Source organism: Amblyraja radiata, chromosome 11 (genome assembly GCF_010909765.2).
Source record: "Amblyraja radiata isolate CabotCenter1 chromosome 11, sAmbRad1.1.pri, whole genome shotgun sequence".
NCBI classification, from domain to species: domain Eukaryota; kingdom Metazoa; phylum Chordata; class Chondrichthyes; order Rajiformes; family Rajidae; genus Amblyraja; species Amblyraja radiata.
The window spans coordinates 9,318,375-9,333,750 of record NC_045966.1 but is presented as its reverse complement, the minus strand read 5'-3'; the positions used below and the strand labels follow the sequence as shown (position 1 = coordinate 9,333,750).

General features: G+C 39.9%; 1 protein-coding gene across 12 annotated transcripts in view; it reads right to left on the bottom strand.

Moving 5' to 3' along the window:
- Positions 1–2,189: 2,189 nt before the first annotated feature.
- Positions 2,190–15,376, bottom strand: part of rapgef6 (Rap guanine nucleotide exchange factor 6) — a 262,348-nt gene continuing 249,161 nt past the window's right edge. For 10 of the 12 annotated variants that reach the window (XM_033029271.1, XM_033029275.1, XM_033029273.1 and 7 more), the window contains 4 exons: positions 13,762–13,981; positions 9,989–10,545; positions 5,811–6,143; positions 2,190–4,483 (listed from right to left, as the gene is read on the bottom strand). In XM_033029271.1, coding sequence (XP_032885162.1) covers positions 4,458–4,483; positions 5,811–6,143; positions 9,989–10,545; positions 13,762–13,981 — 1,136 coding nt within the window. In that variant the 3' untranslated portion in view covers positions 2,190–4,457. The remainder of the gene's footprint in view (positions 4,484–5,810; positions 6,144–9,988; positions 10,546–13,761; positions 13,982–15,376) is intronic. The other 2 variants (XM_033029274.1, XM_033029281.1) reach the window with 2 other exon arrangements.

Genomic DNA, 15,376 nt, shown 5'->3' with positions numbered 1-15,376 from the left:
TTCCACATTTAAACTGCAGAGCTGTTTCTGTTGAAGTGGCGGTTTCTGTTGAAGTGGCGGCTTTCAGCCCACCGTTAAACAGAAGTCAGGCCAGTGTACAAAGTCTTTTACCGGCATAGGGGGAAATGAAGAACCAGAGGACATAGATTTAAGATAAGAGGGGAAAGATTTAATAGGAATCTGAGGCCAACTTTTTCACACAGTAAAAATGCAAATCCATTTAGTGTGTAGATTATTGAGGACTTTCCATCCACTGCTTCTGAAATTGCAGGCGAGATTCATCGTATGAAAGAGGTCCGGGAATAGACAGTGAAAAAGTGGATTGAATTCAACGACTGTACTGACAACAAACTAAATCTGTCCCACCATCTTCACAATGTGTTGCTGTGTGCTGAGGGGTGCATCAGCAGGGGCTATTAAGGGTCATACTTACAATTCTTGAGCCAATATTATTTGGATGAACTTAATACACAGGACTGAAAAGTTGGTGTGAAAGCAGTTCTAGGACTATTTATTTACCAAATCACTTGCACGCAATGTACCATTTGCCTGTGTTGTGCACAGTGGCTCAGCTCGTCGTGGCGGTGTAGTGGTGCAGCTGATAAAGCCACTGCCTTGCAGTGCCAGAGACCCAGGTTCTATCCTGACCTCGGGTGCTGTCCGTTTGGAGTTTGCACGTTCTCCTGTGAGTGTGTGGGTTACCTCAGGGTGCGCTGACTTCCTTCTACAGTACATCCTAAAGAGCAGCTTTGCGGGTCAATTGGCTTCTGTAAATTGCCCCTTGTGTGTAGGGAGTGGTTTTAGGGAGAGGGCAGCAGATGGGGGTTGAGAGGGAAAGATAGATCAGCCATGATAAAATGCTGGAATAGACTCGGTGGGCCAAATGGCCTAATTCCTCTCCTATGGCCTGCGAACTTATGACACGAACATGGGATAACGTAGAACCAGTGTGAACAGGTGATGGTGATAGTGTGGGGATCGCTGGTCGGTGCGGACTCGGTGGGCAGAAGGGTCTGTTTCCACGCTGTATCTCCAAAGTAAAATGTTGTGAAAACAGGCCAAATAAAAACCCCGCATGTACAGACCCAGTCATGGGGAACAAAACCTTTTCAGAGTGCACGCAGACTTCCGCGGAAATGGGATGAAGTGAAACACATGGGCTCATGTGGCACAATGTGCTACAGAGAAGTTGTGGTCTGTATGGGCACACCATGGCTCAGCTGAAGAGCTCAATTCCGATAAAGGCATTATGTCAATCCTCTCCGTTCACAGCCTTTGCAAAACAATCTTGCATTTGGCTGCATGCATAGTAGCTGAGAAATCAACCAAAGTGGTTTAAAGCAGCTCTCAAGAGGCAGGTGTTATTCAAAACCCAGCATGATACATGATTTAGCCAATTTCTTGCTCAAGTACATAATCCTCGCAGTACCACAAGCAAAATCTCTTCTTGAGAAGATTGCGAGGACACTTGAGCTTTGATCAATCAAATTTGAATAGAAAATGTGAACAGCAACAATTGAGTCAAGAATGTCATCCCAATGGTAATCAGAAACATAGACATAGAAGCAGCAGAACATTAAGCAATGGAAGTGCTTCCGTCCGTAGCCTCTTTAAACAGCTCGATCAATTTGGAAGGAAAAAAATCACTGTCGAGACTTGTGGAACTGGAAACAAGTGATACTTGCATGACATTGGAAACAAAATCATAAGCATTTAATCAAATAATCACTGTTATAGGTGAATTATGTTTGGATGGTGACAAAATCACGGCACAAAATGCTGGAATATCTCAGCAGGTCAGGCAACATCCCTGGAGAACATGGATAGGTGACGTTTCAAGTCCGGGACCCTTCTTCAGTCAGGATGCTTGAGTGACTCCCGCATTTTGTGTCTTTCCTTTGTAAACCAGTCTGGAGTTTGTTGATGTTCTACAAAATCATAATGTTACGTCTGAACTGAACGCAGTGCAGACTTCAGAAAGTGAAGGACCAAATTGAAGTAAACCTGATAAAGACACAGAACATGAATTGATTTATATACAAAATGCTGGAGTCACTCAGCAGGACAGGCAGCATTTCTGGATCGAAGGTATGTGTGACGTTTCGAGTCGAGACCCTTCTTCAGACCAATTATGGCCACCACACAATAACCAACATTTCATAAAATAACAAAACAAAGTACTCTATTAAGAATGACTATGAGCATACGTCACTGCTGTTTATTGGTTTACTCATTCACTTTAATGAAATCTGAAGAAATAAACAATACATTTTATAACATTTGTTCAACAAAAATATAACAAATATGTACACTGATAAAAGTATAAAAAAAGCATACAGACACGAACTGTCTTTCTAAAAGACATAAGTTACAAGTAGTATCAAAAGTAGGAGGGAACATTAGTTAATATTACATATTCTTTACAATTATATTTCTTCTTTGTGAATGGACATTGCAGAATATTTCTCTAATACCTGTATGTTTACAATGATTGTGCAGCTTATTCAATATGCTAAACGCCCATTTTGATATGAATACATAGTCCATGAAGTGCACTCCAGTTTTATATATGTGTATATCAAAAATAAAGCCCAAATTACCATTAACAAATGACTGTGGAAAACAAATTGCAAACAATCACCCAAGGCTGAAGACTTTTAAATTAGATTTAAATAAAGCACTGAAAAGATTTTTGCTACTATGAAAACTACACAATCTTGTTGAACAAACTGATCAATATGATCAGTTAATTTTTATTTTTTAAACAGCCACAGTAAGACAAGCAGATGCCAGCTACACTGTAATCTGGATATAAAGAAAACTCATCAAGATTTTTTTTTTTTTCCTCTTATCTTTTTTTTATATTCTCTCTTTTATTTACATTTAAGGGGCAGGAAGCATTCACTCCTTCAATAAGGAAGCTTCCAGCAATCATAATACTGTATTTGTTTCAATTTACTGCTTAGTTTTAAAAACCTTGCCGCCCCTATGACTAAATAAAGGCACCAGGAACTAACTATGCCTCAGATTCCTGACCATAATTAATGGTCAATCACAATCTGGAAAACTAGAACTAATTCTGACAAAAAACCCCCAACAAATTTACCTTGTAAACTTTCATCACCAGTTAAGGTGCAAAGACAATGCCACAATGAATGATGTAAAAAAGTCAAGTAATGTCGTTACATAACAATTAGCCAATGTAAGAAATTAAGACTTTGTTCAGAGTTACCCTTGATGCAAATAGTTTTTCCAGTCACATATATATGAACGTATACAGATACAAATAACTAGACCAACAAATAAGTAATTAAAAACGACAAGAGTTTGAAAGTTTTAAAGAATAGTTTTGGCGGGGGGGGGGGGGGGGGGGGGGGGGATGTTCTCTACCTATTCTTGGGTCGTGTCATGGTGATAAGGAGGACGATGCAATAATTAAAAATTATTTGGCGATTTCAAATAAACTGGTAAGTCTTAAAACTGCGTATGAAGCAATTTTAAAAGCTACAACTTATTTCTATGCTTGAGTGAACACCCTAAGTGAACAGTGGCACATTTTGATGGAGTTTTGAGCAACTGAGGAACATGGATGCTTTCAATAGTCAGATGACCTTATTTGATTTACCTTCCCCATAAGTCATTTGTAAAGAGACCTACTGCTATCGTCTTTGGCTGTATAATCCAGATTCCTGTCATTTGTGCAAATTCAGCGTAATAGAGTTTCACAATATAATTTACGCCACACAATCTATCCCACCGCTCGACAGCACAAGGCATTGTGAAGATAAGAATTCCCAAAGAACGTCACTGAAAACCACCCCAAATCCCCGAGTCAATACAGCTTTCATTAGAACTAAATAGGTGCTAACTCATATTGTAATGCGAATGCCTAAACTATGAAATAAACAGAACATACACACCAAGGACCAAAGAAAGATGGAATACCCTGTTTGTCAAACGAATCTTAAATCAACACATAATCAATGATTTACAGCCCTTGGTTGGCCATCACCTGTGCACAATAACATAATTTATGAGTGTTTCCCTTGTTCAGTCTAGTTATTTGTACACTATTTATGCTCATATTACAATTATGCACAAGAGATTAAATTACAATACAATTCATTAATTAAAACTACTTTAGAGCCCAATATCTAATACTCCCAAAATTTAAAAAAGTGGCATTTGGCAAGATTAAGGTTACCAAATACTGTACTTCAGATAGTAGGAGTGAATGCAGCTCGACAAAGTTGGAAAACTAAAATGTATTTGATTAAATTACTTTCCACTTAAAGACAACATGGATAGGCTATCACGGTCTTGCCACATGCAGAAAGGGACGCAAAGATGATGTACTTTAAGGCAGGAAACAGAACAAAAAGCAGCTGCCTGCATTCCATGGTCCTAGTAATTCCAGTGCTCCGCAGTTGCCAAGGGAACCCAAAGTTATCCAAGCATCAAACTGCAGAAACCTGCTCATCTTCTGAAAAGTAGAGGATATGCATTATTATTCCGCAAATAAAACAACATCACCTAAATTTAATCTTAATGCATCACAATTAAATCATAAGCAATTGCAAATTAAGCAAAAATTAGTACGGTGAGCATTTTCATTCCTATGGGACCATTTATTGCCTACAACTGAACATTATCGAATTCAGAAATAATTGCAATCTGTTTTTGGGCTTTGAGATCAGTCACTGATGACTCCCAAGATGAGGTTATTGTTCTGAAATCAAAGTCATGCAAATTACCTTTTTGCTAACTGCAGGGGGTAATTTAATTTAATTATGGATATTTCTTGTGTTCACTGTGTGCGTATTGTCTCTGCATACACACACACACACTGATTTCTCATTTATTATATTGTTTACAGAGATCTATGTTTACATTTTCTGTTGTGCTGCTGCAAGTAAGAATTTCATTGATCTATTTGGGACATATGACAATAAAACACTCTTGACTTGATAATTTATTGATTTGCAAAAGATTGCTGATCTGGAATACTCATAGTAATCAGTACCAGAATTCCGTTAATTGTAAAAGGCAAACATAGACAAACATATTTAGAACAATCTGTCAGACTCATAACAGAAAAACTCAATGCCTGATAGTCATTACAACCATGTGTTTAAATATTAGACAAAAAGATTGTTAAGTGGGAGGCTTTCAAATGTTTGGTAATGAGAGTTAAAGGGCCAATATCATCCGACACATTCATGCTTGCTTAAAGATAACTACATTTCAAAATATTTGTGGTATATTCTCTATGCCATTTTCAAAATGTGACCAGCATTATTAAATTTTATCCTGTATCTGTACACTGTGGATGGCTAGATTGCAATGGTGTACGGTCTTTCCACTGACTGATTAGTTTTGGTCGATTGTCATCTGTACCGTGGTACAATGAAAGCTTTTGTCGTGCTAACCAGTCAGTGGAAAGACAACACATGATGATTCCAATCGAGCCGTCCACAGTGTACAGATGCATGATAAAGGGAATAACGTGAATACCGTTTAATGCAAGATAAAGTCCAGGAAAGTCCGGTCAAAGATAGACCCATGGTCTCCAATGAGGTAGATAGTAGCTCAGGACTGCTCTCAAGTTTGTGTTACCATCAGTGACCTTTTCAATGCAACAAAATTCAATGCACGCATCAAAAGCTTTTCACTGTACCTCGGTACACGTGGCTATAAACTAAACTATCTAAGCTAGTGCAGAAAAGGAAATTTAAGTTGCATCAATGTGTTGACTAATTGATAAATGCTACTTATTTCACTTGTAGGTTTCTTCTCATTGAGTAACTTACCATCATCGTCATTGGTTTGAAGACCCTGGTGGTTAAGCTGTGGAAGTCTTGGGTCCGACTCGGACTGTTTATGCCACTGAGGAAAACCGGGAACTTTAGGCTGGATGCTTGACGTTGGTTGACTAGCAATGGGAGTTTGCAGCAATCTGGCTGAGTCAGAGGTTTGAGTTACCATCCGTGACCTTTTCAATGCAACGCTGTAGTCGGGAGGTTTTAAGTGCGGGTGATATCCTCCTTCCTTTATATGTGCTATTGGAATCCCCACGTATCCTGGAGGAGTGGGTGGTGGCTCTCTATACCTACCATCCCGATGTGCTGCAGTAACACAATACACTAGCATGAGAGATAATCATTGTTACATTAATCAGGTTCATGAAAGGAAACGTGAAAAAGATTAAAAATAGAACAGTGCAAAATGTTAGGGAGTTCAAAAATAAAAAGTCTGATTTAAAACAATGATCATATCAGAATTACATGCAAAGCTAGGACATGACACAAAGTGGTGGAGTAACTCAGCATCTCTGGAGAACATGGATAGGCGACATTTTGGTTCGGGATTCTTCTTCAGACTGGAGAGGAGTCCCAGCCTGAAATGTCACCTATCCTTGTTCTGCACAGTTGCTGCCTGAATGTTGAGTTACTCCACCACTTTGTGTCTTTTTTTGTAAACCAGCATCTTCAGTTCCTTGTGTAAAGTAGCATTTGTTTACATATCAACATTTATTTGCCATTAAAATCAGCTTTTCATATAAATTCTCACAGAAATAAATTCTTAAAATCTCGCAACATTTGGTCCACCATGTTCTTGAAAACATTTCTTAACCATTACAGCCAATGCACTGCCCCTTGTGACAAATCCGTTTGTGAAAACATTTCGCTGCATTGCTTTTATATTTTTATTGCAAATTAATTTAAACCTGTGACCTCTGATTACTGACTCGATTACTGAGTGAGCAATGTCTCCTATTTCACTCAGAAAACTCACAGTCACCTTTAGCTCTTCAATTAAAAGGCATTTTAACTCCCTCTGCTTTAAAAGGGAAAATCCTTGTTTCTCCATATAATCAAGGCCTATTTTCCATTGTCCATTTCTGGCTAATATATCTGTATCCATACCTTAGGATCGAATGTCATTCCAGACTTAAGATTCTGGGTCAAAGACCCTTTGTCAGTCTGATGAAAGGTCTTTGACTTAAAATATTAACTTTATTTCTCATTCAACGGATGCTGACTGATCTTATGACTGTTTCTGGCATTTTCTGTTTTTAATCACAGCTCCAGGGACCCACAGTTTCAATCTCAAGTCGAGGTGCTGCTTGGAGCCTGTACAATCCATCTATGACCATGTGGATTTCCTCTGGCTTCCTTTGGCTTCCCTCTGCACCCCAAAGATATGTTATTAGGTTAACTGGCTACTGAAAAATTGCTACTTAGTGCAGATAAGCAACAAATAAATCAAAAGAGGAAGCTGATCGGCAAGCGTGAAAAAATAAAGTTGGCGGTGTTGGGTTGGGCAGTGACAAGTGGAATTTAATGCTGATAAATGTCTATTAAACACTGTAGCTTTACCAGACTCCACTACTTCCTCTGGCAAACTTGCCCCATATACCAAATTCTACACCCTCTGTGCAGAAAAACATGCCTCAGTTCTCCTTAAAATCTTTCTCTTTCACCTTCAACCTATGCCCTCTAGTTTCAGACTCCCCTACCCTGGAAAAAAGACCAATAATATTTTGTATCCATGTAATCCATTTTAATCCACAAGTCATACAATACCCCTTATGATTTTATAACCCTATATAAGGTCATCTCTCAGCCTCCTTTGCTCCAGGGTTAATAGCCCCAGCCTGCAGTCCCTGCATCATCCTTGTGAATGTTTCCTGCACTCCATCCTCCCCACAGTGTAGCGACCAGACTTGCTTACAATATTAAAGGTGTAGTCTCACTATTGTCCCTGTGGCACCAGAGAGGCAACACACCATCCTGGAGTCTCATTCATAGCCACAGAATCTCCTTCCAAACCATCGAGTATCCCATCAGTACAGCTCTCCTAGATATCAGAGCCAGTCGTGGTGCCGTATTTGGCTGCCGCTGTACTCCTCTGCAAGGCTAATTCCCCCCCAACACAACCAACATCTCCAAATCTACAGAAACAAAGAACTGCAGATATTGATTTATAAGAAAGTTAGACAAAATGCTGAGTAACCCAACGGCTCAAACAGCATCTTTAGACTTTAGAGATACAGCATGGAAACAGGCCCTTCGGCCAACGTCGACCAGTGATCACCTCGTACACTAGCACTAACCTATTTACAAGTTACAGAAGCCAATTAACCTACAAACCTGTACGTCTTTGGAATGAGGGAGGACTCCGGAGCACCCGACGAAAACCCACACAGGGTGAACATACAAACTCTGTACAGACAACAACCATAGTCACGATTCAACCCAGGTCTCTGGTGCTGTAAGCAACAACTGCGCCACTGTGCCACCGTCTGGAGAAGGGTCTTGACCTGAAACGTCACCCATCCTTTTTCTCCAGAGATGCTGCCTGACCTGCTGAGTTACTCCAGCACTTTGTATCTATCATTCCAAAATAACGTACTTGTTACTGAGGCCACAGGGCAATCTGCACCTCCTGTCCGTCCCTGCTGTCTTTCCTAGTGGACACCTACCTTTGATGCTTTTAGAGACAGGAGGCTTAACTGAGAGCAATTACCTCATTTCATTATAGTTGCCTTTTGCATTAAACTCAATGGAAGAGACACACTACTTGCCACTTGCCTGTACCATTAAATTTCCCATCCCAGTTCAACCTCCCTGTCCTCACCCTCTCACACGGTTCAAACACTCCATAACATAAGCTCAAAGAACAGTATTTTATCTTCTGCCTGGGCATTTTGCAGCCCTTGGACTAGATTAAAGTGAACCATTTCAGAACCTTTAGGGGCTGTCGCACTGCGGCGACCTAATTGGCGAGTTTAGAAGAGTTTAGGAGAGTTTGGAAATGTCATGTTGAAGACCTCCTTCGACTATGTTGAAGACTAGCTTCGACTATCTTAGGGAAAATTGAACATCGAATAGTAGAGAGTGAAGACAACCTCCTTCAATCTCCTTCGACCTCCCTTCGACTATGTTGAAGACTATCTACGACTACCTTTGATTACCTTTGACTACCCTCGATTACCTACGAATAACATGCCGACCTACTACGACTTTCTTCGACTAAACTTGCAAGTAAAAAAGATATTGATTTTTTTCATGGCAACATTTTTTTACTCGCGGGCATTTTTCAGCATGTTGAAAAATACGCCACGACCTAGCTGAGGCCTCGAGTACGTGGGGACTACTCTCGAGCATGAAGGAGAGTTACAAAGACCTCCTAGGACGTCGTGTCGATCATGCTGCGAGTATGAGTCGAGGGAAAACTCTTCTGAACTCGCGGATTAGGTCGCCGCAGTGGGACAGCCCTTATTCCAGTTTGGATCACAACTGGTAATTTCAAATGGAAAATCAAACTCAATTATGTTTCTCCATTGAGTTAAGGAGTCATGCCACACGGAAACAGGGCCTTTGGCCCAACTTGTCCATGCTGCCCAACTAATCCACCAAGCGTATCCCATTACCCGCCCCTGCCTGCATTTGGCCCATATCCCTGTAAACCTTTCCTATATATGTACCTGTACAAATTTATTTTAAAACTTATTATAGTACCTGCCTCAACTACCTCTCCTCAAACAGCTCGATCCATATACTCACCACCCTCTGTGTGACAGATTTGACCCTCAGGTTTCTATTAAATCTTTCCCCTAAAACCTATAGAGTCATAGAGTCACAACATGGAAACAGGCCCTTCAGCCAAACTTACCAACATGTCGCATCTACACAAGTCCCACCTGCCTGCATTTGGCCCATATACCTCTAAACCTGTCCTATCCATGGACCTGTCTAAATGTTTCTTAAATGTTGCGATAGTACTATGTCCTCTGGTTCTTGATTCCGTTACTCTGGGTAAAGTGTTCCACTGTTCTATTTCGAACTCGTACGTTTATGATCAGATACTTCGAAGCCTAACAAAGTATTATTGCAATAAATTAATAACCAATGCTGTCACTTTATAACAGATTTATATAAAAATTCATAATGAATGTCAGATATTTATACACAATTTCTCTTACCTATGAGACCCTTTTCTGTGCTTGAAGTGACTGCTTTGCAAGAGGAGTCAATGTTTGGTTTAGAATTTGAAACATTCTCACTGCGTCCGAGAGCTTCAGCTGGAGATTCATGCAAGCCCACTCGGTTTACCGTCCCAAAGTCTGTTTCACACTTGTTCAAGTGGGAATTTGTTGAAGACATCCAGCTTTCCCTGGAATGAACACATTCAATGCTGTCTTTAGACTGAATCGGACTAGGGCTTTTAGTCTGTTTTCCAGAGTACAAGTGACAGCCTGTGGTCCGAGATTCTGTCAGTTCAATTTCTGCAATTGGTCCATCTAAAGTATGAGTATATTTAGAAGCATTTAGTAGGTCCCAGTTTTTCTGAGTTTGGATAGTCTGGATGTTGTCATGGGAGTTGCTGGAGCATGAAGTCCAGCTTCCACGGCCACTGTCCGCTGCATCAATTGAGATGTGATCATTGTGTTCGCGGGCCAACTCGTCATTACTTGAAGATGTAACTGCTGTATCCATAACCAGGCACCCTCGCTTTTCAGTACTTAAAATTACAGAAGAACTGAAGGGGAAAACAAATGTGTCACTATTACGAATGACCAATTTTTAAATTTATTTTTTGCCATGTTGGTGATTAACCTCTGATGGATAAAACCCCGATTCCCCAATTATTTTGAAGAATCCGCAAAACTTTCAGAAAAACGTTCACCTCATTCAAGCGATGAGGGAAGGGCAAGAGGGAAGGGAACAAGGACAAAGGAGAAGTCTGACCTCGATGTCAATGAAATGGCGTAAAATAAATAATTTGTTCTTGGATCCTTGTTGAAAAACACTGAATTTAAAAATTGCACTTTGATGTATTTTCAATAAGATTATTTAAACTTCATTGTTACCTATTCTTCAAAAGGTCACCTATATTGGATATATGTATTTCGTAATTGACATCGTATAGATTGCCACAGAATGAAGAAAATTCAATTTACATCTGATTTTGTTCAGAATGAACGTTATACAAAGCCATTGCTTGTTCTCAAAAACCCATTCTCACCCTAATCACTGATTTTCACTCCCATCGTTATACAACTGTAACGTTAATTATTTTAAATATGGGGAATACCATAAATTTGACACCCATTTTTAATACCAAGTACAGAAGAGCGAGTTACACAAAACTGCAATTTAATATCAGTGTGTTTTAGGTAATGTTGTGAAGAACGGTGATGAAATGATCATAATTCTGTCCTCAATAATCTTGTGTAGATGTCAGATGTGATGGTGGTCATGTTGTACAATTACGTCTACCGCGATGGGTTGGAAATGAACAATTTAACAAATATAACAATGTACTTCAATGACATAACATTCACATATTTTCCTCATCTGTGCTTACATGCGAGTAAATTATAGTAATTAGACTATAAGACTATTAATTGAACCTTTGTGCAAGGACTATAAACATTGTTACTAATGCGGAGTAGACAAAATATAAAATAAACTAGGTACTTATAAGTTACTTAACGTGAATATGGTTTATATTGCATAAAATAACATTACAAAAAGGTTTTCTGACGGTATAAGGTATATTTGGTATTCGTTTATTATTATCACATGTATAGATATACAGATGGTTCTGCTATAATGCGATTGTTACGTTCCTAAGAAACATCTTGTTATAGAAAAGTGTATAAGACAAACAACAGGGAAAAGTAGATTAGGGTGAGAGAATTTCAGACTAAAAAATATAATTTTTCAGTGCGGTATTTTCAAAACTAAAGATCTTTTTAATAGCTTTAAGTTTATTTTTGTTACTGCAAGCTAAAGTTACTAAAGGCTATTAAATAGAATATCTTAGCACAAAAATCAATTGAAGCAACTGCTTGTCAATGTCAACCTCAATGTACATCTGCAGTGAAATTAACTGACCGAGTTACCTAATTCATCAAATGCATAATATCCAATTCATGCTATGGAAACACATTATAGTAGAACTACTAGCACAGCAAAAAAAAATGTTTGCATGCTAACCAGGCAAATCATACCACACACGAGCTCTTCAGTTTAAGAATAAGGAATAAGCCATTTAGAACGGAGACAAGAGAACACTTTTTCTCACAGAGAGTTGTGAGTGTGGAATTCTCTGCCTCAGAGGGCGGTGGAGGCAGGTTCTCTTGATGCTTTCAAGAGAGAGCTAGATAGGGCTCTTAAAAATAGCAGAGTCAGGGGATATGGGGAGAAGGCAGGAACGGGGTACTGATTGGGGATGATCAGCCATGATCACATTGAATGGCGGTGCTGGCTCAATGGGCCGAATGGCATAAACCTGCACCTATTGTCTATTATCAGATAATGAAAAAGAGAAAATAGGCAGAATCAGAATGTAGTGTTAGTGCCTCAGAGAAAGCGCAATTTAAAAAAAAAAGCCTAGGCCGCAACGAGGTAGATTGGAAGATCGGGAATTCATCCTTAGCATGAGACATTTGTTCCAAGAGTCTGATAATGGCAGAGAAGAATTTACTTTGGCAGTATCTTTCAAGTTTTTGGGAGTAGAGAAAATGACTGGGGTGATTGGTCCTTGATTAATTACATTGGCTGCGTTCCCAAGACAACGTGAAGTATAGATGGAATGGGGGGGGGGGGGAGTTGTGGTTGAGGCTGGTTTGCATGTGTTTTTATTTCTTAAAATTAAGTTTGGTCATGTTGAAATGGAGAGTGTAGGCATCAAGTTATCCAAAATAGAGTTTACCCAAAATAGGGACAATTCTAGAGGTTTTATTTTGAAAAATGACAAAGGAAGAAGGAGATTCATGTTGGGAGAGGATGGTTTACAAAGTAAATTGTTTTGCCTATTCTTCTGAAGCAGTTCCATGAGGGTGAAGCCACAGTAATATAGAAACCCGATAGCCCAATGAAAATTTCTTAATAAAAGCGCAATCCAAGTAGAAATGTCTGATGAGATCTAACATACAATGAGACAGCTATCATTTGTTTGAGTATAATAGAGTCACCTGTGATCCTCCATTAACCTTCCAGAATTAAAAAAAAAAAAAAATTAATTGTCACCTAACTCATCATCCTGAGACAAACAATTGTAAGGTATCATTATTTTTTTATTATCTTAATACCTTCATCTTAATAAATTCCTCACATTCATCCACTTTTCAGACCAACAGGTATCTCCCACAATTTTTGGTGTCCAAAAAAAAGTTGACGTATCTTATCTTTGATTATGCAACTTCTACAGGTGTACGTATATTGACTCGAACACTCAGGAACGAAAAAGATTACAAAAAGTGGTGAACACTGCCCGGGTACTGACCTCCCTCCATGGAAGGAGTGCTGTCTCAAAAAAAGCAGGCAGCATCATCAAGGGCCCACAACACTCTCATTTTAATCCCGCCATCGAGAAGAAGGCAGGGGAGTCTGACAACTATAACATTCAGCTTCAGGAACGGCTTCTACCCAACAACCATCAGGCTATTGAACACAACGGAATCCAACTAAACTTTAAACTACAAACTTCCTGGGTTGTGCCAGGGACTTTGGGCTTTTGCACTATATTGTTTTTTTTCTAATTTATTGGAATTTTTTTGTTTGTTTATTATATTATCTGTTGTATGCTATGTTTACAAACCTGCTGCTGCAAATAAGAATTTCATTGTTCCGTTTCAGGACATATAACAGTAAAACACTCTTGACTCTCGAAATCACCCAAGGTTCATTGGAATACAGATTGCCCAAAATTCAGCCCCCCCCCGGAGGAGTGCTACTTTGCCCTTACCTTGTGTTTGGTTGTGCAGACCTGCTTGCATGGTGCATACGCCTTCCACCAGCTGGGTCTGCCGCGTCTGGGAAACTGATGGACGGCGGCAAATATCTTTCATCCTGCATAGCAATGCACATGGAATCAACAGAGCAGTTGCTGACAATGCTGGAGCGCGATGAAATCTCACTGTGACTCGAGTCGGAGAAATTGTCGATTCTTGTGATTGGAGCCAACACTAAATGTAAAATAAAATAATAAAATCACCCATTTGCTCTATAGATGGTAGTTTGACACTGTAATCATTTTTGTAGTAGACTGTGAATGTATCCATCACATTACCTTTGTAATAAGATGGTGCAGGTAGAGATTTGTGCACTAGTGTGCAAAATACATTCAAATAGCTCTGGTTGAGTTGAGTATATTATAATGTGTACCAGGGTACAGTGAAAAGCTTTTGTTGTCACCTCCAATAACTAGTTATATAAGGTGTGGATTGCCTCTGATGTTGAAAGAATGTGTTTTTCAGAACAAGGCTGAAGAAGGAGCAAGTTTCAATAGAAAGCCTGGAATTCTGGATTTCCAAAACGCTGTGGAGGTTTCAAACTGAAGTACACTTCTGTGTGAAAGTCCATTTCAACAGGACGTCAGCCCAGGCGTTAGGCTGATAGACAGAGCTGGACTGCATTTTGGGAGGGGAGGCAAGTGAGAGATGAAGAATAAATTCTTAGGAGTATGAAATGAACCTGTGGCTGCTAGCGGGATCTCGGAGGGGGGGGGGGATATAGGAGGAATGCCTGATGCCGTGTGTGGCGGCAGGCAGTAGATGGAACTGTTTGGTGAACTCTTGTGACTTGGTCGGTGCCAAAACGTGGCAGCACTTGTGTACTGCCTAGGTGAAGTCTGCTATATGATTTTATCAGGTTGCATGCAAAACAAAGCATTTCACTGTACCTAGGTTGTTTAGTTTAGAGATACAGAGCGGAAACAGGCACTTCGGCCCACCAGGTCTGTGCTGACCAGCGATCCCCGCACATTAACACCTGTACACACTAGGGACAGTTTACACTTACACCAAGCCAATTAACCGACAAACCTGTACGTCTTTGGAGTGTGGGAGGAAGCCGGAGAAAGCCCACGCGGTCATGGGGAGAACGTACAAACTCTGTACAGACAGCACCCGTAGTCAGGATCAAACCTGAGTCTCTGGCGCTGTAAGTGCCGTAAGGCAGCAATTCTACCACTGTGCCACACAGGTACATGTGACAATAAAGTAACATCATCATCAGTTCAATGCAAAATACCACGTACTTAATTCTGCTTTTGTCCCCTAGATGCTGACTGATCTGTTAAGCATTTCTTGGCACGTTCTCTTTTTTATTACAACATAGAACAGGATCTTGATCAGCTGAGCAAGTGGGCTGAGTAATGGTCAATTGAGTTTAATGCAGATAACTGCGAGATGCTGCATTTTTATGAAAGTCAAACTGGGAGAGGACCTACACAGTGAATGGCAGAGCCCATGGAAGTATTGTAGAGCAAATGTATCCAGGAGTGCAGGTACATGTGACAATAAAGTAGATAGTGTGGTCAAGTAGGCCTTCAACCATCAGGGTACTATGTAGAAGTTGTT